The sequence below is a fragment of the Lepeophtheirus salmonis genome, chromosome 5, assembly GCF_016086655.4.
Source record: "Lepeophtheirus salmonis chromosome 5, UVic_Lsal_1.4, whole genome shotgun sequence".
Taxonomy (NCBI): Eukaryota; Metazoa; Arthropoda; class Copepoda; order Siphonostomatoida; family Caligidae; genus Lepeophtheirus; species Lepeophtheirus salmonis.
Genome location: NC_052135.2, coordinates 47,661,798 through 47,686,170, shown reverse-complemented (window position 1 = coordinate 47,686,170; position 24,373 = coordinate 47,661,798). Strand labels below are relative to the sequence as shown.

Below are 24,373 nucleotides of genomic sequence, written 5' to 3'. Positions count from 1 at the left end.
ATAACAGATAATAAGGTTAGACGTCTTTGGTGTACTTACCGCATTTCTATTATTGGGAAAAAATGGAAAGAAAAACCAATTTAGAAGGAAATTCTTTAAAACTTTCGAACGATTATTTATTCTTCAAAATTCAGCACTTTGTAAAAAATAACTATCTGAAAAGAATAAAAAATCTTTAACAACTTTTTTTTTTTAATAATTTTACGCTAAATTGACTTTTTCCTCCTTTTTTTAATAGTAGGAAATTGGAGATCACACCAAAGTAAATTAATTAAAAACTAACTAACAATGGAAAAAAGCTAAAATTGTCAACAGACGTTGGGCGTATGTTATATAATCAAGAAATAAATTTGAGATATAATATAGCATAGGTTGGTAATTTATAGACTTTATATTAAAATTTCTAGGATATGATGACATACCCAATAACGGTTACTACAGTTTAAGACATTCATTTGATTTAACTTGATGTAACTTCAATTTGGCATTTAAAAAGGAAAATAATAAATTATGTTTCTTTATTTATAAAAGTAGGGTTTGAAATGTTTTCAATGGATTAATCTATATAAACAAAAATAGAAATGGTTAGTTTATGAGGGCAAATTTAAACTCAATTTTGGGAGAAATTGTTCGAGATTGCTTTAGCATTGACAAACTACATATTAAATAAGTATATCACTGAAATGAACACCAAAGATGTCAATTTGATGTCAATTCTTGTGTAGAAATATAACAATAGTTCACGTCTTTTTCCATAAGATATCAAAAAAGGGTTTCAGGTATAAAACTATTTTTGGATATGATATAGCTTTTTTAATAATGTTGTCCAATTTTCTAAAATTTTGAACAAACTTATTTCATAGGATAATTTTTCATATACTAGCGTTGATCTTTTTTGTATTGTATATTGGATTTTTATCAAGGTCCGTAGGAAAGTGGTGTTTAAATAATAAGATACTTAAATGTCCTTCGTATACAACAATTGAAATAGAATTATCTAGAAAGTAGAGACAAAGATGTCAATTTTCTTCTTTTTTAACATTTATGTTAAATGTATTTACATCAGAAACACAACTTTTTTAGACGGACAATAATTTTTTTTTGCCTACGATAACTAAATCCAACAAATGAGATTGTAATTCCCAAGGAAAATAATTTTCTGTGTGAAAATATAAATTTAATATAACAACCTGGATTTACTTTTTATTTATATTATCATATTTTTATTGAATTATATTTCAAATCTTATATAATTGATGGGTTCTAACCGTCTTTACATCCTTGGAAACGGTTCAAACATTTGAATGTTGGAGTACTTGTTTGACCAAGTAAAAATAAAGTTGGTGAGTTCAAAAATTATTCCACTGTGCTCTAAGAGATGAATTACTTAATATGTTAAGCAATCTGTGGCTAAGGTAGAATAAACTATTTTAGGATGATAAAAAAATATTATGGCTCCAAAACTTCGTTTAGACGTAGTGAACACATGAAAAGAAAAAAAAATTAAAGCATCTCGTGCATCTTCTGGGAAGTAATTTGTCAACTTACCTTTACAAAAAAAGAATAATACCACTGCCACTCTGTTGCACACTGATTGAGACCCCTTATTTTAGTGCATTCCAACTGTATCTCCACTAACATATAATACTCTATTTAATGTATCTAAAAGATAAAAATTATTGCAGCATTTATATATATTTTTACAAAATATGTACATATTTATATTCATAACATTTATCAAGAAGAAACTTGAGCTGTATTATCCGAGTAGCAGACCAAACATCTACTTATATATCTATGTATTTATAGTGCGTACAACATATTATACATAATATTAGATAAAATATAATGAATTTCATTGTTTTATCTAAATACATAAATGAGTAATACGTACATGGGTACATCTTATTTGATAGATATGTTATAGAACAAGATAATAATCAAAATCATATAAAAAAGCATTACCTATGAAAGGGAAGGAGATAAAGGAGGTATGAAGTCATGACTTGAAAAGAAAAGCTATGAAGGGATTTCCCTCATGTTGGTAGGATTATGAATTTAAAATATCCTAGCAATATATATGTAAACATATGCATATACATTTATATTTTTGGGATGAAACATTTGTAAAGAAAAACATTGTCTACAGATTAGAAAAGGAAAAAGTAGAAAGGTGGAGCGAGGCTTATTGTATTACTGTATGAAAACCCTGTTTAACATAAGCTGCCTACTATATATTTTATTTGGGGAAAGGGTAGAAAATGAAATACTACTATATGGAGAAGAACCTTCTACATTAAAAGTATTATTAAGGCAGAGAAACTATTATTAGTATGTTTGAATACAATCTAATATTTATTTATTTTAGCATGTTTATTGTTTTTTTTTAATTTACACCAAAGGACAGCAAGAACTTTTATTTTCGAGAAAAATATGTTGACACATGTAGCTGATAATTTTTACTCGTGTTATATTCGCAACTTTGTATATTTTATTTTATAGGTTCGAACTTTACTTTTAGTATTTACTGTTGTATCTCAGCTATAGATTAGAAGAAGAAAAGAAAACATTAAAGAAATAATGAAGTAATAATGTTTATAAAAACGAATATGTAAGGAGTAACCGATAAAAGATCATAAGTCTATTTCAAAAGTAACCATTGAGCTATGGCATCTTAGTGAAAGTTGTGATCTTAGTTGAGGCTAGAAGTAATCTAAGAAACTCACTTTATATAAGGGAAGGGATGTTTAAAAGGAAAAGAATAAAAATAAAGTTCGAACCTTAAATATAAGTATAAAAAGGCTTTGAATATTCACATGTAGCAAATTCTACAAGAAACAAAATAAAACAAAACTGAATACTATCGTGTAAAATTATCAAGAACTTACTTAAAAATATTGATTTTCTCTACTTTTTTGCCCATCTCAGTTTATATCTAACAACGCAGCCTAAAATAATGTCATCTTCCGTATTTCAAATGTGAAATTTAGCCGTGAAAAAGTTTGATCGTAGTCAAGGAAATATTATCAAGCCAACATGAGTGCTTCGCTATTTTTTGTAAAGATTTGGTTGCAAGGGGAATTTATCTGACTCGTCAACAATATGTATACGCTATTTTATATATAATTGAAAATATTCAGGGTGGAACAGTAAAACGTGGACTCGAGGGTTGGTTTAGAAATACATCAATAATTTTATATATAGTAGGCAAAAAAAAATGTTAAAAAAACATTTAAACAAGGTTTTTACAAACTTGTTTCTCTCAATATGGCCACCTTCATTATCAATGACAGCCTTTACACGTCGCCTGAATGTCATACAAGAGTTGTTGACAAACTCCTCTGACAAGTTGTCTCATGCAGCCACTATGGAGGACTTCAGTGAGCCCACATTTGTGTGTGGGGTCCAATTGGTTTCCCTCTCCAAAGTGCTGCATATAGAAAGGACCAGTTGGTTCCAATCTGGTGATATATGCGGCCATATCACTTTGGACCAGAAGCAAGCCATGTTATCTACACATACCTTTTTGCAATTGGCGGTAGTGTGATAGGGGGCACCGTCTTTAGTCAATATGTTTCTTACCCTCCGGGTAGTTGGTCTTCAGTCATGGCCAGATGGTGTACCTAAGCACCTTATAGTATGCCTCATGGGCGATTTTCTGTCCAGCCTTGAAAAGAAAGGATGCATTCTCTTTCCATCAGAGGCCACAACAATAAGGCTGATTGTTTGGGGCGAATATTTGATGTGGTAAGCCTGGTGTACCTTTTTTTTTTCACAGGCCAGCGGCAGTTCCAGAAGTTGTAGAATTGAGCAAATATGAAAATCTTCATTCTCCGAACTTAACAAGAACTTTAAATCATTTTTTATATTATGATCTCCGCTTTCTGAGATCCTGGAGAGGACTTTTCCATTTTTTCCATCTTGGCCAAATAAAAAAACCAGTCTCCTAGAACACTTAATAATATCTGTAATCGCTATCACATCGACTCCAGCATCTAGGAGATCTGAGATGAATAAATTATTGAATCCAATGGCATTTATATTTTTAAAATCCCTTTTCATTATCCAGGGGCGTTCAAAAAGTGGGACTGGAGCACTCTTTCTTGATAATTATATTTTATTTAAGTATCATACAAAAAAAAAAGCAGATAGAAAATGGCCATAAAAAGGAGGCATTTAAATTGAAATAGATCGGCCAATATTATTCATATTCTCCTGACATCCTCATAGGCGTATTTTTTACACATTCTAGAATTTTCTCTTTTCCCAATCTTTTTCTCTGTTTATACTTCTTTCGGCATTCAAATGCCTTCCCATTTTACTAGTAAAAGGAACTCCTTAGCATGACTGAGCTACGTATAAGCCAAGTGGAAGGACGAATTTTTCCCCAGACTGAGGTACTTATGAGTATACTTATTTTCTCCGCTAGAAGCTTTGATGGTTTTATGGTTTAATAATAAATAACTAGACAACCTTCATGAAATCACTCTTTAACCAATAGATAAAATATAAAGGATGTGAGCCAGTTGACTTTACCTCTTTGGAGTAAGGAAACATAGGGATAATGTGTAATGTATAAACATCTTGAATGTAGAAATATATTTATCGAGATTTGAATCATGTTGATGTTTTTTCCATGTTAATGCTTTGCTTGTTTGCATTTAAGCAAGTATTTTATCAAAAGAAAGTTGTTGTTGCTTTGAATGATGAAGTAACTTAATTATAATCATATTGCATTTCTAAACTTGTTTTCATTTTAATTTGTTGATATATACTTATGTATATTTTCCTTTTGTAGGAAGGAATTTCCTATTATTGAAACTCCTGAAGATGAAGAACTCGAAACAAAGAAGTCTGGTGCTTTTTCCAAACAAGAAGTTCCCTTTCTTCAGTATGTTGAGTGGTCCACCGTCGGGAATGCTTATATATTTGTTTATGGAAATAATTTATACTATAAGAAATCCGCAAAAGATCCTCATGTTTATCCAATTACAACTAATGGGAGAATAGGCATTATTTTTAATGGAATTCCAGATTGGATTTATGAAGGTAAAAAAATTAGTTAAGCGATGAAAAATGTTTGATTAGGTTTTTATAATCTTATAAAGTATAACTACTTATCCGTATATGAAAAGGTAATATTTACATCAGTACGTGTTATAGTATACATAATTTTCTTCTTGTTTATAATATTTATACGTATTTCGTAGCCTAATAAATCATGACTCAAATTAAGGCTATAAATTTAGGCTTATTACCAAAGCGGCAGATTAGATACTTACTAATTTTTTTTTTAGTCGATGATACATATATATTGCGTCAACATAAAAACCTTCTTGAAGAAAAATCAAGCAAAAGAGTAAATTCCAATTTAATGTTTATTTGATATATGCATGCAGCTACTATTAATAAACATATTTAAGTCAATTATAGGCCTTGTATTAAAATTTGTAGAAAGGAGATTCAGTTTATTTTATTTTATTTATTGTGATGGTATTACAAAAAGTAATTTCCATTTTAATTACATAAAAATACCAACAAGTTATTTCTGGTTCAAGGTTGGACAATTGTACATAGGAAAATAATCATTGTGAGCAGTTTGGGAGGCTATCCAAGTCCCACTTCTTTAAATATCAGTTGAATAAATAGAACTGAAGACTGTTACGCAGCGTCATACACATGCAAATATCTTTTTCATATTTACCTGGAAACTGCGTAACAGTTCAATTAACTCAAGCAATTTTTAAATCTGTGATACTCGTATACTATTTTAGGGAACCTATTATCCTTGATCTAGGGATGCAAAAAAATGATATTTGTTTGGCTAAAATGAACTAGGGGTCGGGTTATTATTTTTAATTACTTTTAATGTTGTGGAACACTTTAATGTATAAATATTTTTCTCAATTCAGAGGAGGTCTTTGGTAGTAATAAAGCAGTATGGTTTTCATCTGACGGATCTCGCCTTTGTTATGTCCAATTCAACGATACAAATGTGGAAGAGATCAGTCTTCCATCTTATGATCCAATGGATTTAAAAAGTACATTTATCCGCTATCCCAAAGCAGGTGCAACGAATCCAACAGTCAGAGTATATGTTGTTGATATCCATTCCCTCCAGTCGTACACCGTTCCACCCCCAAGGGTTATCGCTCAAAGGTAAAGAATTTCCATATTTATTAGTTATTTTTTCTCAGCTTCATGTATATTTAACTGTCCAATTTTTTTATATTCGGTCTACCAGTTAAAAATATTGTAAACCTTACCTTTAATAATTAAAGGTCATAAGATGTAATTAATGATTTGCAGCCTCTCTGTTTTATTAAATATAACCAACAAAATTTAACCTTAGTTAAAGTCATTGTTGTTGAACAAAAAGAAAAACCAATAACTTTGATGAAACAGGGAAATTGCAAATCATTGAACACATCTTAGAGTCTTTAAATTATGAAAAAAAAGGTACACAATATTTTCAACTAACAGAAAAGCTACTAAACAAATATGAAAATGTAAACTTTAGGACTCATATCATCTTATTTTTGAATATGTAACTATTTTTTAAACAATTTCATAAAAATATGATGGTCTTTTTAAAATATAAACTACACTTAACGTATGTGTCTTGCATTACCATATTTTTTTAGTTCCCTGGAAGAAGCACATTTCTTATAGACTTTGCGTCAAAAGATACAATTAGTACAATTACTATTCAAAGTGTGTTCCTGTACAACTATTTCTGATAAAAAACTTGGTCAATACTCACACATCCCATCTCTTGACACAAGATGGCAAAAAATTTGGATTTTAATTTTCATATCATTCACAATAGTATATTTATCGTATCTTTTTTTAAATAAAATGATGTTTATTGGTATTTGATGGTAGTAGAATTAAGGGAAATAAATAAAAATGTGTATCAAAACTTATACAAATTAAAAAAAATAATAATATATATAAAATTTGTTTGATTATTTTGTAAAATTGTATGGTAATTTCAAAGTGTAATTTTATACTATATACGACTAAATTTAAGAACTTTGATAGAAAAGAAATAGTACCCTGGCTTTTATTTGCTTTTACGACGGGATAACTTATTTCATGCGTAAATAATTAAGGCTTCATTTTAAAACGAGAGCTTTGTTTTTAAAGATCTAGTTATGTTTCTCAGATGATTTTTTTATTGTTTTATAGAGAGTATAAGCCATAAGATGTTGATAATATTTTAAAGTTCCACTGTTTCCTTATATTTGGGTACCTTTTCATTCTCTTTTTAAATAATTTAACTGTCTATCGTAGATTTTTTTTTAAATGCCTATCCATCTAATATAAATTTTAGCTTACAAATAACTTCTAATCAATATTGTAGCTGATAACTGGACCTTCTAGAACTAACTTCTCAATTTTAAATGAAATATTGATTATTGTTTTTTTTTGTTTACTTGCTATAACACAAAATCTTTTTTTTTTTTTTTTGGCAGGGGAGTTACAAAAGTTTTGAGAGGACTCAAGTTTATATGAAAATGGGTAAAGGACGCCAATTTTTAATACGTATAACATAGAAGAGCCTGAATACTTTATTTTGAATTTACTATTTTATAATTTAATAAACTGCTTTGTGAAATTTGACTTTAAATTTAAATAGGAACAGATTCAAATAATTCATATTTACTTAAAATATTTTCATGATTCAAAAATAATCAAAATCATTGGACCTAAAAATAGGTTAATCAAAAATGCTTGAAATAAATATGAAAGAGTATTTTTGATCCAAATATATCTACCAGCCAAATTACAATTATGTACATATTACATGTAAAATTGAGAATAGAGGGACCTTATCTGCTTATTATGTAATGATCATTATCAAGCACAACAAGTTGAACATAAAAATAAATCTTACTTATGATATGAAATATAGTGACCTTTTTCTCGTTCTCATTTGTTTTTGTAGATAAAAAACCAAAGAAAATGACATTTTATGTATTGAACTAAACAAGCTATGGTCAAGAAGCTTTAAACGGCTTTAGGAAAATAAACTTTATCCTATGCTACAACTTTTTTGCCAGCAATCTTGATTAAACTCTATCAAATGGATTTATGAATTTTAAAAAAACTTAGCACATACTATTTGATGCCAATGATAAACAGTGATATTTGAATAAAATCATACTAATATTTACTGAAATTTCATATAGAGATATTTTGAGAAAAGTTTCTTATTATTTCCATGGTAATCATTTATACATTATATAAAGTATAGAAGTAACATTCTACAACGATGTAATAACATGTTTTTATACAATTTTAAGTCTGATACATAATAAAACCTGGCAATAGAGGAATATATTCCTGATAGAGAGTAAGGTTTTTAAGTCATTTTAGTTTTTGCTCCCGTTTTGAAATTCGATAGTTCACTATTTTTCTTAATAATAATGTAAAGAAGGGTTTTCATTACTATAAAAACCTGGTTGTTTAGGGCGCCAGAATGGTTGACATCAATAATACTGACGTTACATGAAAATGCTTTACAGTAACGTCCCATAGTATTTACTAATTTTGATTTTTTTTATTAAAGCACCCCATCTAGTTTGTGGTAATATTTGAAATTTATACCTATTATATGATATTTATTTAATTTGGCCGTATAAGAATCTAAATAAATTTAACAAAAATACTCATGGAGTCCTGATGCTCTGCACGGAGCACTTTGAAAAACTCTGATTGAAGGTATATTATTAATTTTCCGAATTTTAGGGAAATTATTTGAGTATCAAGAGCCAAAAAAATTAAAAAATGGAAGAAATTAAGTATAATGATACACTCCTTCAACGACGGAGAGGTCATTTAGACACATAGACTTGTTTTGGTGTTTTATTATTATTCTTGATAAGTGATCAATGATAAGTAGTGTATCTATTTATTTATTTCAATATGGTATTGTCCACAATTTAACAATTTTTACATATAACGAGCTTTTGTAGATTTACCACATACGTACTTTTTACAAATATAGCATATATTATTTATTTTATTTAAACTACATCATCTTATTTGGCACGCTTTTCTTTTCCGATTTCCAGATAACTCATTGGTTTCTCGCAAAAAATTTTTGTCAAAAGGGAATTCTAAATGTTCTTCTTGACTTCTATTATAGGAGATCAATTCCTCTATTAAAAACCACTAAAAATTCCCTTTTGCTTATGTTTGACCCAGTTACTTCACGATACATAATCATTCTATTTATAATTGCAAAATCGAGCAAGTTATAAAATACTTGCAAAGGCCAACGTCTGGAACTAACTTTTGTTGTGTATAGCCTTGCCATTTGATCAACAATATCCACACCAGATTTTGTTTTACTATAATAGACTACTAAATTAGGTTATTTATTCCTAGTATCGGTAATTTCTAGGTTTTTGTAAACATTCCTTAGAATTAGAACATTTTTAGAGGGTTTTTCTTGATACACTGTAAGGGTCATGTTGTCTTTTTTTTAAAATAAAATGGTAGAATACAGAGGTAGTTTTATGCTTTTCAGTACTTCTTGGCAAATTCGATTCATGGTACCAACTATACTTGTCTTCTTTAACAATAATGATTCAGCGAGTTTTACTGATGTAAAAAAGTTATTACATGTGATATTTCGTCCCTTATTCAGGAAAGGATCAACTAACCTAACAACATACACCGACAAACTTTTATTCTGAGGGCGATGAATATTTTTTCCCAAATATGGAAATCCTTTGAGAAGATTATGCGATTTTGAGTCAACAACAAGCCAAAATTTAACATCAAACTTATCTGGTTTGTTTGCCATGTACTGGATAAACGTACATTTTATTTTAGTGAGAAATAGTTGTTCATCGATAGTGATATCCTCTCCGGCATGATAACAGGGTTGACAATTATCTATAAATCTGTACCATATTTCAGTAAAAAAGGGCAAATTTATCCGTTTGAATTCGTTGACTTCAAGACGATTTTAAATCGAAACGTAAAACTGAAGAAGCTCCTTACATCTATCTCTTTTTAAAAAAAGGGGGTCCTCAAATTTTGGACCAAAGACTGTACAGTGGTTGTCCTTTTCCTATAAGGCTGTTTTCTAGAGTACATTATTGCAAACATATGTTATATTTCCTTCCTCTTTACAGTCCAAGTTGAATTATTCAGTTTGATCCTTGCTTCAGCCTCTGTGCCTCAATCAGAATTATCATCACGTGTAGAAGCAAGAAAATTTTCAATTTTTCGGGAATCAAAAAAAGTTTCAATTTTATAGAATTTCTATTAACTTTGTTACAAACTAATTTACTTAAGTAAACGCATAAGTACTTTACTCAGTATTAACTTGTTTAGAACACTAGCTAATATTCTTTTACTTGTTTGTGAGATAAATTAAAGCATGAAATAGGTTTCTCTTACTATGGGTCAATTTTACCATTCAGTCTGTCGAGGTAGAACAGTGAATATTTAATTAATTAATGGGTTTATTGCTTTCAAAATTTTGTCCTATAATTTTAAAAATTTTAAAATAAAAGTCAAGATTTTTCAATGAATTTAAACCCAAATTTGTAGACTTTATTCAAAAATCTAAAATAAAAATGGGTCAAAATGACCTCTCTGTCCATCTAGTGTTAAGTTTATCAAGTTAATTTTATGTGATAAGAACAATTTTACCAAAGTAATTGCTACAGCGATGTTTGAACTTTTGTAGGATTACTTTATTGGGATTTGAAGAGTGAATTATTTTAAATCATTTACTTAATCGATAATCGTTTTTTTCTCAGAAAATAGATGGTATACACCCAAAAAAAAGTATATATATTAATATAGTTGTGTCAAAATCCAGTTCATAAATGGGACCAGTTTTATAAAAATAAACTTCACATATTGTCAATGCTATCAAAATCACACAATTTTTCAATGTTGTTAATTTTATGAAGTATTTCTCTCGTTTTTGCGTCACTGGTCAAGCGCTAATGTGTACACATATTTTTTTATATTTCTGGTCGATTACATTTGATCGATCTTTGATTACCCTATTTTAATAGATAATTTTTTTGCATCATATAAATTTGCATTTTGATTCCTTTCTATTATAGAAAATTCATTTTAATGTAATGATATGTACGAAATTGGATTCACAGAAAATTTTAAGATGCATAAAAAAATTTAACATTGCTGTCATTAAACAATAAATATTTCTTTATGTGTATATATTTTTTTTTATAAAATATTTTCTGTTATATATTACATTGGAGAAGGTGCCAAAAGATCATCGAAGTAGTTATATTTCAATAGTAATAAAAGAGAGACTTTATGCTTGTCAAGGTTCTCATTTATTATGTAAATTTGTAATATTATCAATTACACATTTTCTTATAATTTATGTATGGAAATATATTGTATATTATGTATTATAAAGAACTCGTTCAATTCATGCAACAACAATAGCTTTTTGTTCAATTGTCAGAGAACAAACATAACTAGATAAATGAAATATTTGCTAATTTCTTTCATTTTTTTTTTTTTTTTGGAAATAGGAATTGTTTTTCATGAGAGAAAAGAGTGAATAAAATAATATATACAAAGAAATAAATATGCACATAGATTTATCTCCTCTTTTCAGAGATCATTATGTGGTCTGGATGACTTGGGTTGATAACCACATTATATCAAGTTCATGGATCAATCGACATCAAAATGTTTCCATCATTGCTCACTGTGAGGAAATGAGCAATTGGCGCTGTAAAGAGGTAAGACATATATATAGATTCTACATAAAGAGTACATCAGTGGCTCTAGAACCATAGGGGTTGTTAGCTCAACGAATTTTGTATTCTTATCGTGATATAAAAATTTTCGTTTTATACAAGAAAAAATCGCTTTTATAAAAAAATAACATTCTGCCAAAATTATGAAAAAACCCAACTCTCCTCTCCCAAAAGAAAAATCCTAACACGACATTAACCTTCCAACTCCCATAAAAAAAACATCCAGCCACCCCTTATGACACACTATTATATAATTTGCCCCCCTACTGCACATACCAGGCCAACCTTATTATTTACACATTTTAACACACGAAGTATTGCAATCCATGGCTGGATCCTGGGTTGAAGTAGGAAATATGTTTATTACTATTTATTATTAATGTAAACCCAAAGAACATGTTTTAGTCAAATTATCCGACTTCAAAGTTGATGGTGAGCTCAAGGAGGTGGCGAAAGCTGCTTCAGATCCTCTGGATGTACTCAGCACTCATGAAGGCCCATACCTTGTTGATGGATTGTTGATCAAGAGGTGGGTATTTTTGTAACGTGTCGTATAGGCCTGGGACTCCACGTGTGCATAGAAAGAATAGTCAAGGGGTTTGAGATCTTGGCTCAGCAGAGGCACGAAGTCTTTAAAATGCATAAAGGCACATAATTATTCATGTCTTATAAAGACGCCTCTACAGCCATAGATTGAGAAACTAAAATACTTGTTTCTAGTCTTATTTGAACTCAAGGTCAAAGTTTTTAAAACTATTAATAGATGGCAGAAAAATTTATTCGGAAATTTTTCTTGAGACTTACACTGTTATTACGTCATAAAAAGTTGTACCAACGGTAATGTAACTACCCAAATTTATTATGCAAAAACTATTCTTCATTAATCAAAGTAGGTAGGGAAACTATTGAGATAATATTCTCCCCTTTTATTTAAATTAAAATCAGGCAGAAACATCGGTATGTACACGAGAATTATTATAAATGACACCGTTAGTTAAGAGTATATATTTATAGTTGAAACCCCGAGACTAATTTTGGTGCCGAAACCTGTAGAAAATACTAATATCATAACAACAGTAACATAATGGTAATAAAATTACTGGGATTTACGTTTTATGGGGATTCCCTCCTAAAAAAAGTCAGTTAATTATAGCTATTTGTATAAACAGATTATTTTCACTAACGTTACAAATTGTATAATAAACTGAAAGCGACCCATATTTTTATGTACTTATTTATTATGCGAAATTAAACAATTTTCAAAAAAAAAAAAATACGTGAGTAACTTCCATCAGTTAATTACTCTAAAATGAAGAAAAAAAATGTACTTTTGAATATATTTGTGTAAATTTCTTTAAATAATAAAATTTACCTGTGATTGTTTTCAAATTTGGCGACTTTCATAATGAAGGTATTACATGAAAACTTTCTATACAATATTTTATAATATAGTAATATTTCACTTATTAGCACAAAATAATTGACATGTTTGTTCGCAAAGTGATGGTTGTTCCTTACAATACAAATGTCAAATAATTTTTTTTTCATTTGTAACATGAAATCGTATTAAAATTGTTCCATTGGCATTCCATAATTACACAAGTATTAATAAGCATTAAATATGATGTTAATCACATATTTTTCAAAAAAGGAACAATAATAATCATATTGCTTTTTTGCAATAATATTTCAAAGCAGTCACCTCAATATTCAGCATCGAGGCCAAAACTTATGCTCCATTATTAATTAAATTTTACATCACATACTAAAACTCGTAGCCACTCATTTTTGGTGCGCGTTTTTTCAGCGAAACTATTTTGGGCGGGGATCACTTTAGTTTGATTATTTTATGTTAAGTATCATTTCGACGTCATAAAATATGTTTGCATCTTAATTCCTGGTAATTGCAGTCAAATCCTAATATCGTGATATACCATTCAAATCAGACCAAATATACTTCATCACATCTTCATTATTTTGAAAGACATAAATATATATAATTAAGAATAAGATCATTACTAATAAACTCAATAGCATCAGTAAACAAGCTTTAATAACCTATAGCAACACTAAATGTCATTGTGTTGATGCATAAGTACGTTTTCCTATCGTGTATATTTGTTTTTGAGTCTTAAAATACACTCTCATATAATACTGTATTAATCTGAGCTATTAAGCAACGCAATTGAAACTTCCCAAAAGAAATTTTATGAAATTATACCGATCACATTGTCACCGAAAATATTAATACTGAAAATACAATAAACATGTAAATGAATGACTGTCATTAATACTAACTAATTTTTTATTGTTATTGTTTGACATTTAAAATTATATTTTTAGCCATAAAATAACTTTTAAAGCAAAAATTGAGATAAAATATTTATTGCACATTGTACAACATCTATTTTTTCGATCTCTATTGTGCTGTGTGTGATTTTGAAAAGGAAACAATATTTTTTGGAGACACTCTTTATGTAAAAACTTTATAAATAGTTATTTATATCATCACGATTAATTATAATTTTATATACTATTATTGTTTTATCATAAAAACTGTACAATTAAAATTTGAAAGTATGTTGTATACAATTCTAAATACTGAATACTTTTCAATGAAAACCTAATATAGAATAATTTATAACGGTATCTACAATAAAAAAAAGCTCTCTCTTTTTTTAACACATTAATTGCTCACAAAAACTATCATGTATGGTTATAAAAGTCGATTTTTGTATTTATTTTTTTACATAATAAATGATTAGTAGAAACGAAAAATTCACACGTATATAGGATAGATAAAGAATCTAAAAGAATTGCAAATGACATGATTGTCTTATCTACATCAGATATAACCATGCACACACAAAAAGATAAATCATTGAGGTTGGATTTTTCTGATTATACATATTATATTATCTATTTTTGATAACACCAATATCCTCTCTCAATTTATTGAATGACTTCCATACATCTCAAGAAATTTTTTAATATCCCATTTATTAGATAATGATTTTTTTTACTGAACCATGATATCATCTATTGGAGATCACAAAAAATCCTATATGCAACATTACAAATCCCTCATTCTACTTTAACACACCGTAAATTTCTATATAATACTAACACAAGTACTTCCCTGGGGAAATTTGAACAACCAACGTTAAAATGGGTACTTTATCAATATAAAATTGGTTGTTGCATATCATACAATAAACATCATTTAACATGTTGAAAATTCAGTGACCTTTATATCTTATAGCTGTGAACTGAACTCATAATCTGAAATAATAATTGGAGAAAGGAATATTAAACTTTGTAAGTTTGTATTAGATTTATTATTTCAGATATAATAAATTACACAAGTAAACACAAATTTACTTAATTAAAATCCTTTAAATTTAGTATTTAATTGTAGTATTACTTCACGAATAGATAACGAACCTATAGTAATTAGTTTTTTGTAAAATATCTGGTTTTTGAAAAATAAATATATTTGTAATTTTATCCTTTTTATAGGTTTGAGACAAATTTTGAGTATGAAAAAAAATAATTATTATTATAGAAATTAATTTAAAAGTAAAAACCATGACACTTTAAAAGTTTTGTTTAACAAAAGAATGTCTCATTATAAAATGTCTAGTTCAGAAGTGCTATATAATTTTTTTAAAGTATTAATTTATCGATTTTAAGTTATGAATTTATTTTAAATAAAAAAATAATTTCCAAATATTGATAGTTAAGCCATGAAATTTGTATAGAATATTGATTTTTTTTCTTACTGAAAAGTTGGATCAAACTACAAAAGAGGGCAAAAACATAAAAAAACTTTTAAATGTTATCTTACAGCAGAGAAGATTATAGTTGAGTTTAAAAATAAATATTACGAATCCCGTAACAGTCTGATAAACTTTACATTATTTTTTTATAGTTTTGACAAAAAATTATCACTAATTTAAAAAATATATATTACAGATTAAAGCTATATTAACTTACATCGATACTATGAACAAAAAAAATTTATATAGGATGACAAACTTTCAAAAGTTATCGCATCGTCCAAATTTGTTAGTAAATTTTTTTAATAAGCTTTTGGGAACAATTTTTGTAGGAAATAAATCAAATATCGATGATTAAAATATAGATTGATTAATTGATTTCGAAACTTTTTTATAGGTCTTGTAAAACATCAAAAAATACTATTTTATAATCCCAAGAAACAACCAGTTTACAAAGAGCGGGGATCAAATTGTCGCCAAAATATTTTTCTACAAAAAACAACACAAAATATACAATTTTTAACTTTTTTATTGAAAATCAAAACTATGACGAGCATATAGGTATAGAGTAGCCATTCATTCAACGGTCACGGTGATTATAATCACCGTTTGTATCAATAACGGCCTCAATACGGCCTCTGAACCGGCCGCAGGCTCTTCTGACCATCTCATTGTCCATGTTGCCGAATACCTCCTTGATGGAGTCCATCAGGCTGGCCTTGGTGCTATGGGGATGTCTGTTAGTATGTCTCTCTACATAGCCCAGACAAAATAGTTCAAAGGATTAAGGTCAGGAGAGTTAGGAGGCCACAAATCCTTGGTAACGACGTCATAACAGTTCTCGATTAACCACTGCATGGAGATTTTAGACACATGGCAGGGTGATGAGTCCTGTTGCCACATTCAGGGCCTGTCTCCGGCCACCCCTCGGATCCAGGGTAGAACCACCTTCTCCATAGCATCCACGTAGACCTCTGTATTGACCTTTAGACCCGTTTCAAACATGTGGGGGGGCATAACATGACCTTCACTGCTGACCACCCCGAACACTATGACCATTGCAGGGAACTTGGTCTTCATTACCTTCCTCACATAGCTGGTGCAGGTGGCTATCCACCTGTTCTTCTGCTTGTTGACCTTCTGATCTTGACATAAATTCTTTTCATCAGAGAAAAACCACAGCATCCCGGGCTGCTTTGGGTGCTTGAGCTTGTTGAGCAATTTTGTTGACTTCATCAGCATGTTGTCCTTTGCCTTCTGGGTCAAGGTCTGGCCCACCTGCATTTTGTAGCTCCTGCACCTTAAATCCTCAGATACACAGTCCCTTATTGTTTTCTCATGGCAGCCCAGATCCCTCGCCATGGCCTTCATGGACCTGGTAGGGTCATCCTCAAACATCTTCTTCACCTTGTCGACAAAGTCGGTGTCCCTGACCTTCCTGTCGGCGCCCTCCTCCTTGGGTGCCCTCTTTATGGTGGCATCAACATCCCAGGTGTTCTCTAGCTTCTTACGGATACGCTGAACAGTCTGTAAATTCTGTAAAGGTTGAAGCAATCGTTGAATCGGAGATTTTACCTCCATTATCAATCAATGCCATGACTACAGCGGACCTCGAAAGCTCCTGGTTCCACTTATAGCTCTTTATCTCCTCATATGATGACAGCATGATGCTAACTGAACTAAGTATCGTCAGCTGACGAGAATAGCTTTCCTATTTGGTAACCGGTTTTTTATTTGATAATGTCGTCTTCAAGTTATCAAGGTTTAAAGTAGGCGACAACTTGATCCCCGCTCGCTGTATACAAATAAAATATAAATTGTAAAAATATAAATTATGAAACTTTGATCTCTACATACACACGCAAGGCTCAAAAAGTACCCACACATTAAGTAAATGTTTGTAAAAGGATGTTACATAAAGATTTGAAATGTTTGCTCTCCGTGATTTGATTTTTTTTTAAAGCAAAAACTTTATTTGTCCTTATGTAGGTAAATATTAGTAATGAAACTCAATCCAAGACTAAATTTATTTCAGGTTTGGTCTCAACTATTTTTTTAGACCAATTTGAACCAATATTTTTATTCAGACCGTGATTTCATAGCCTACATCAAAATTTTATCATTTTTAAATTGTAGAATTAATTTTTTGGTCTTAAAATATGGCTTCTTTTTTTGCTCTCAATTTATGAATATATTTTTCCCCTATCTTGATTTGAACGTTGTGCAAATATGATTTATGAAAAAATTTGAATTCATATGAGATTATTGTACCAATGTTCACAATTTTTTAATATATTGCATAATCAACAACTCATTTAGAAAGAATAATTCCGTTGCAAATTTTAAATGAGACCTATCCCGACCAAAATTTTCTTAAGCACCGATCTAGACAATATTTTTCTTTGAGACTGGTCAGTGCCAGTATTCTTTTAAAAAAGTGATCTTGTTCGGTATACTCAAAATTACAAATGGCTCCAACCGATACAATGATATTTTTGCCTTTATTCCCCGAATTAATTTTTAAATGAAAATATTTTAATTAAATTATTTAAACATGAATATTAGGGTGTATATAGAAAATAATTATATCACGGTTTTTTTTTCGTAAATCTGGAAAAAGACAAATTCATAAAAGTAAAAATGGTTAGTTGGTGGTATCATGGATAGGCTAAAAAGTAACACGGATAATAACTAATTTATTTGCCTTAATTTTCAACTTATAATGTATTTTAGTGACATAAATATGATCATACTATTTTTATAAACATAAATGTTTATTTACAACTACTTAGCTAACCTGGAATTTTTTTCATCCTTCAACATAACAAACATGTAGAAGAGAACCGAAATCCACGATGCACCACCAAAGTTTTTATTGTAACCGAAAAATGGCGCACTTTTCTGCTAACTTAAAACGTAACCATAACATTTAATATGCCAAGTTGTTCTTTTTCTAATCTCTTTTCTTTATTTGTACTTATTAATATTGTGATGAATTAGTCACATACAGGTGTAAAAGGTTATGGTCAGAAATTTCTGTTTTTGATGCCAACAGTGTTTTTTTATTTTAATAAAACAAGATATTTATTATATATATAATAATACACATATTCTTAAATATATGTAAATATTTTTTTTTTTTTTTAATTGACAAATAATTTATTTTTTACTTCATACGGAATCTTTGAGCGTAAAATCCCAACAAAATCCATTTATTTATATTCATTTCTATTGTCAAGATGCAATTTCCACGATAGTTAAACCTTTATTATCAAAGTTTTCGTTTAAGACGATATCCTGAGGTGTACATGCTTTATAGATTTTGGTAATCCACCTTAAATGTTTAGATTGTTTTGAAACTATGAAATTGGTTATTTCTTCCGTTTTTTCTTTTTCAAATTTATCAATTCGAATCTATCTTTAACGACTCATGTCGATACAAGACTATGCTACTCGATGAAGCTGAGACTTATGGGGTTTCTTGCTCTTTAGCCTACTGGGTTATCAATTTCGTTCTTTGTCCGGCACACTTTATAAAACAATTATATTCTTTTTAAATTGCAATTAAATTTTACTCAAAAGTAATCATTGAGAGATCATTGGAGTCCGGAAACAAACAAAAGTTATAATTTTGTGTCATATTTCCATTCATACACTTTATTAGGATTATAAAAACTATCAATGTAACCAGAGAGACAAATTATTTTTTCGAACAAGTAATTCTTTAAGCATTTGTGTCTAAGGGGCTAAGCTAATTATTTTTCGTAAATAAAAGGCAAATTATGAGAGAAATATATGAATATATTTTCTATTTGCTTAGGTATATCGGGAATCAACAGAAACGGGTTGGTCCAACATGATTTCCTCTTTACACTATTCAAATCGTCCTCCAGATACCGAATTTTTGCTGAAAGCTCTAGTGATGGATGGCCATGTTGGCTTTTTCCGACAAATAATGAGGGTTAGTTATGGAAATTCATCTATTAAAGAACCGCTCACCATTGGTCGCTACGATGTAACGTCTATTTATGGATGGGATTCAATCAATAACTATATGTAAGGGTTTTACGTAGAGTTTGTCATGTTAGGCTCACAATGTTTGTTTTTTACATTTGCAGATATTTTGGATCTTCTCCTAGAGAAGAGCCGACACACTCCCACGTGTATCGTATTTACTATGATGCCTCTGGTCCATTATCCTTGGAGACTCCACTGTGTCTCACCTGTTGCGGCATTGAAGAGAAAATTGAGCCGGAGCATGAAGTGGATCTCTGGCTTCGTGGATACATCCATGACTCCAAAAATAATATCCTCCCCTCTCGCTCTGTCAAAACCGGTTGCCTAAAAAATTCTGCCATTTTTTCTAAAGATTTCTCCTATTGGGTATGGGAGTGCTCAGGTCCAGAAACTCCTCCACAAGTCTTTCTTGTCTACAGTCAAAACAACACCATAATTCATACACTTACAGACAATTATGCCCTGCGAAAAAGAATTGCCAATATGAGTTTACCAATAGTCAGAACTTTTAGTGTCAAGATACCTGAGACTATTTATAACGCATCGGTTAGGCTCTATCTCCCTCCTGAAGTCAAACATGAATCATTGATGACGTATCCACTCATCGTTCAAGTGTAAGTTTGAATATTCTCTATTCATCATTCATTTCATCTACAGATGTGCTATTTATAAATAAATAAATAAAATATTGAAGTGTTTTTTACCTTCGATATATAAAATAATATGAGATACATTAAGATTCAGAAATTATTCCATATAGCTAATTATCAAATAATCATTATAACTTTACAGATTTTGTATATTATGCGACAATATGTATTACGTCAATTTATGTAGTTTTCTTACAGTAAATCAGAAAGCTCAAATTTAACTCAATTTTCATTATATGTATAGAGATACAAAATACAAGTTTGTCAAAATAGCTAACACATAGGATAGAAGCAGTGAGCGTATAATTGCTTTGGTCATAAATAATACTTTATTATAATTTTATATATTATGGCATTACCTAAGATACACAAAAAAATTACACTGTATTTTGTTGTCTGCTGTCGATTTTTCTGCGTCTTTTCCCTTTATCAGTGTTTTGAACGTTGATTAGTTAAACTGGGATTAGCTCTTATAAAGCTGTAATTAATTACTTAACAGCTATTGGATAATAACTTAATAGCTGACAATAATTGGCTAGATAACATCTGATTTTGGGCTTTTTTTTCTGTATCTTGATTACAGAAAGATTGTTAAGGCAAATTAAAATTAATGACACGGTGTATCTATATTTATAAATTAAGAGCAATATGATGTAGTAAAAACAAACTATTAACTTAACGTTATCTTTCTTCGCCAATTAGATATGCTGGACCAGAAACGCAGGCAACACAAGCTGATTGGAGACATGGTTGGGCAAGCTATTTAGCCGCAAGAATGGGCTGGATCATAGCTCTAATTGATGGTCGGGGTTCCAAAGGTAGTGGCGAAAAAAGAGAACGAGAGATTTGGAAGCGTCTTGGCTCAGTTGAAGTCGAAGATCAAATTACAATCACAAAATATCTTAGTAAGAAGATCCCTGTTGTAGACTTGAGACGTATAGCTATATGGGGCTGGAGCTATGGAGGCTACGCAGCATTAAGAGCTTTAGCCAATCCTAATCAAGACATTTTTCAATGTGCCATTTCAATTGCTCCAGTTACAAGTTGGAGATTTTACGGTAAGCGTAATGAGTGTATGTATATATATATTTTTAGATTGAGCAGAATGGGACCATGGTGTCGATATAAGAATGAGTTGTCATTGTTGTGATTATTTTGAAATAGGAATCAAGGAAATTTGCAATTGGGGGGGGGCATTTAAAAAAAAACCTAATAAGCATATCTTTATTCTCAATGATGGCAAAAAATTAACTTATTAAAATTCAATCTGTAAAAATATCTGACATGGGTAAAGGACAAATGACAAAACAGCACTAACTTGTAACTTGTTTTTAACTAAAGGTAATTAACATCTAGGGCTTGCAGTACATAAAATCAAAATCTGTTGGTTAATTTTTTGTATTATAATTATAATAAAGGTATTGTTGCAGTCAGCCCCGAGTGCAAGACTTGTCGAACTGTGAGGAGATCTCTATAAGGAGACCTAAAACCATCTCCAGATGTGCAGGGATTTAACTAACAATACTAAATTAAAAAATTCCGAAAACTTCAAAAATTATTTTTATTTCTAAAAAAAAAAGATTGAAAATTCCCCTTATTTATTATTAATATGGGCGGCAAATATAGAGATATTCTTGTTTAACGGGCTTAATGAGAGATATTCATATTAAATTCCTTTTATATTTCATCTTCAGATTCTGTATATACAGAGAGGTATATGGGTATGCCAGATATCAATGGCAATTATTTGGGTTACGATCAAAGTGACGTCACGCATCAGGCCGTCCATTTTCGAAGTACAGACAAAACCATGAGAAAACTTTTCTTAATTCATGGAACACGAGATGACAACGTTCATCTGCAGCACTCGATGGTCCTTGCAAAAGAACTCATCAGTAAAGGAATATTTTTTAAGCAACAAGTAAGTCAATATGACTAAATGATAATGCGGCTTTTGGATTGAGATACTGTGTTTCTGATTGATTTTAGCCTCATAAATGTAAAAAAGGACCTTTATAACCCAAAAATGATGCTTTTATAACCTATAAAGTTCTTTATTGAAAAATATTTTTTACAATACCTAAATGATTTAGTGTTAATTTTTTGTATGACAGATCTAAATAAAATAAGAAAGCATAAAGTAAATATAGTAGGTACATGTTTCTATATTCAAGAAATATATTTTTTTTCTGAATCTAGAGATTATAATGTAAATACAAAAAAAATGACAAATATAGGTATCTTCCTATGGAAGTCTAATAAATTAAATAATGGAACGACGTAGCTCTATGCAGAACGGGCTAGGGAAAAATTATTTTCTTGAACTTAATGAGTGTAGGTTTGCGCCCCGTCGTTCCTAGAGAAGCAAATATACTTTATGTATAAGGACTTCAAAGATTATTCCTAAGTTAAATGGAGTAAATTTAATACCATAACGCTTACTTAAACTTAACCATTTGCAACTCAATCAGCAAAGTTAAATGAAGGAATATTAAAAAATTATCTAGATTTTTTATCACAATTAAAAATCATAGTTTGTCTTTAAGTGAAACCATACAATTTTATTGTTAAAAGTAAGATAACCTTAAATAAATAAAATTTAAAAGTTAGTTAAGATTTGATGCTCCAAAAAATACTTTTTTTAGGCTATCTAGATTTGTTAATGGTATACATATAAAAAAATTTAATATTTTTTTCATAATCTCTATGATTTAGTGTTATTTATTGCCTATAAGGATCAAAACAGAAAAATATATATTTATAATTTGTAGGCACATACTTTCAAATTCATAAAATATTCGATTTTACTTTTGTACCTCAGTACAAATAAATAATAATAGTATGAGTCATATTGTGTACACAAAAATGACAGAAAACTTACTTTTTCGTTGGAAATACTCTTTTTTTGATCATAATAATTCAAAATCATAGTTTTATAATTCATAAAAAAAGACAACATTAATAAATAAATATTATAAAAGTAGTTTCAGATTTGATTCTTAAAGCAATATTTATTAAGCTATTTTTTATGGATTGATTAAATTTTACTCTCCGTAGGCCATAAAAGCAAAAAAATGGGTATTAAGATTATTTTTATCAATATAAAAACAATTAAAAACACATCATCCCAAACAAAGGGGAAATTTTTTGTTGAATAGTGTTATCTAAGCAAAACTAAATGTTATTTCAAATTTTAATCGAATTTCCTATCAGATATATCCAGATGCTACCCATAACTTCCAAAACGTTCGACATCACTTTTATCTCTCCATGGAACGATTCTTTTCATCTTGTTTTGATGAAGTCACCAAAAATGATTCGAAGGAGTCTTTATCTTTGGTAAACCTTTTTTCGTAGGTAAGAGAGTTTGTCAGACTCTCTCAATTGTCTCTCTCTATCTTTCTCTCTTTACTCCTTCATAATAATTATGTATATCTATATCAAAATATATAATTATTTTTTAGATAGAAATTATAAAAATAACAACGAAAGAAAAATTTATATTAATAAAAAAAGTATATTTATATATAGAAACATTTAAAACAAAACCAAATTTGAATTAGAAAGCCACTAATTAATATGTAAAGGACAAAAAAAAACATTCACTCTTTTCTTTTAAACATATGGCTTAAAGGAAAGTTGTAGTATGTTGGGTTTTTTTAATTAAAAATTTATATTTTTAATTTATTTTAATAAATAAAACATCATGAAAGTTGGTTTTTATGACGTGTGAAGTAAAATTTAAAAGATAATTATATACAATATAATATGTGCGACTTTATAAAAAATACTAAATATATTATATTGAAAATAACTCATTGTAAAAAAACTACAAAAAATGGTTGTTAATTAATTTTATATCTAAGAATTTCAGAAGTAACTTTTATTAAATATAAAAGTATTTATAATGTACTACAAAAAATGTTGTTCAAAATATTAAATGTGTCAAAATATGTCATATTTTTTTTAAGAAATAAAATCACTTACAAATTTTATCTATGTAGATTTTTAAATATTTTTAGTTCAAGTTTTGTTTTGTTTTATTATCATCCCTCTTTTTTTTTTCTTTTTTTTTTAATGATCTTATTCTTTTCACCCTAAAGCCCACTTATAACAAAATGATACCCCTATTCATATTTGTATTTATTGGCAAATA

The 24,373-nt window shown here is 29.3% G+C and overlaps 1 protein-coding gene across 4 annotated transcripts in view; it reads left to right on the top strand.

The window, feature by feature from the left end:
- Positions 1-23,714, top strand: part of LOC121118779 (prolyl endopeptidase FAP) — a 373,925-nt gene extending 350,211 nt beyond the window's left edge. For all 4 annotated transcript variants that reach the window (XM_071888738.1, XM_071888737.1, XM_071888739.1 and 1 more), the window contains 8 exons: positions 4,799-5,049; positions 5,913-6,159; positions 11,627-11,753; positions 19,371-19,606; positions 19,669-20,181; positions 20,920-21,275; positions 21,912-22,138; positions 23,431-23,714. In XM_071888738.1, the coding sequence (XP_071744839.1) occupies positions 4,799-5,049; positions 5,913-6,159; positions 11,627-11,753; positions 19,371-19,606; positions 19,669-20,181; positions 20,920-21,275; positions 21,912-22,138; positions 23,431-23,574 (2,101 nt within the window). In that variant the 3' untranslated portion in view covers positions 23,575-23,714. The remainder of the gene's footprint in view (positions 1-4,798; positions 5,050-5,912; positions 6,160-11,626; positions 11,754-19,370; positions 19,607-19,668; positions 20,182-20,919; positions 21,276-21,911; positions 22,139-23,430) is intronic.
- The last annotated feature ends 659 nt before the right edge of the window (positions 23,715-24,373 follow it).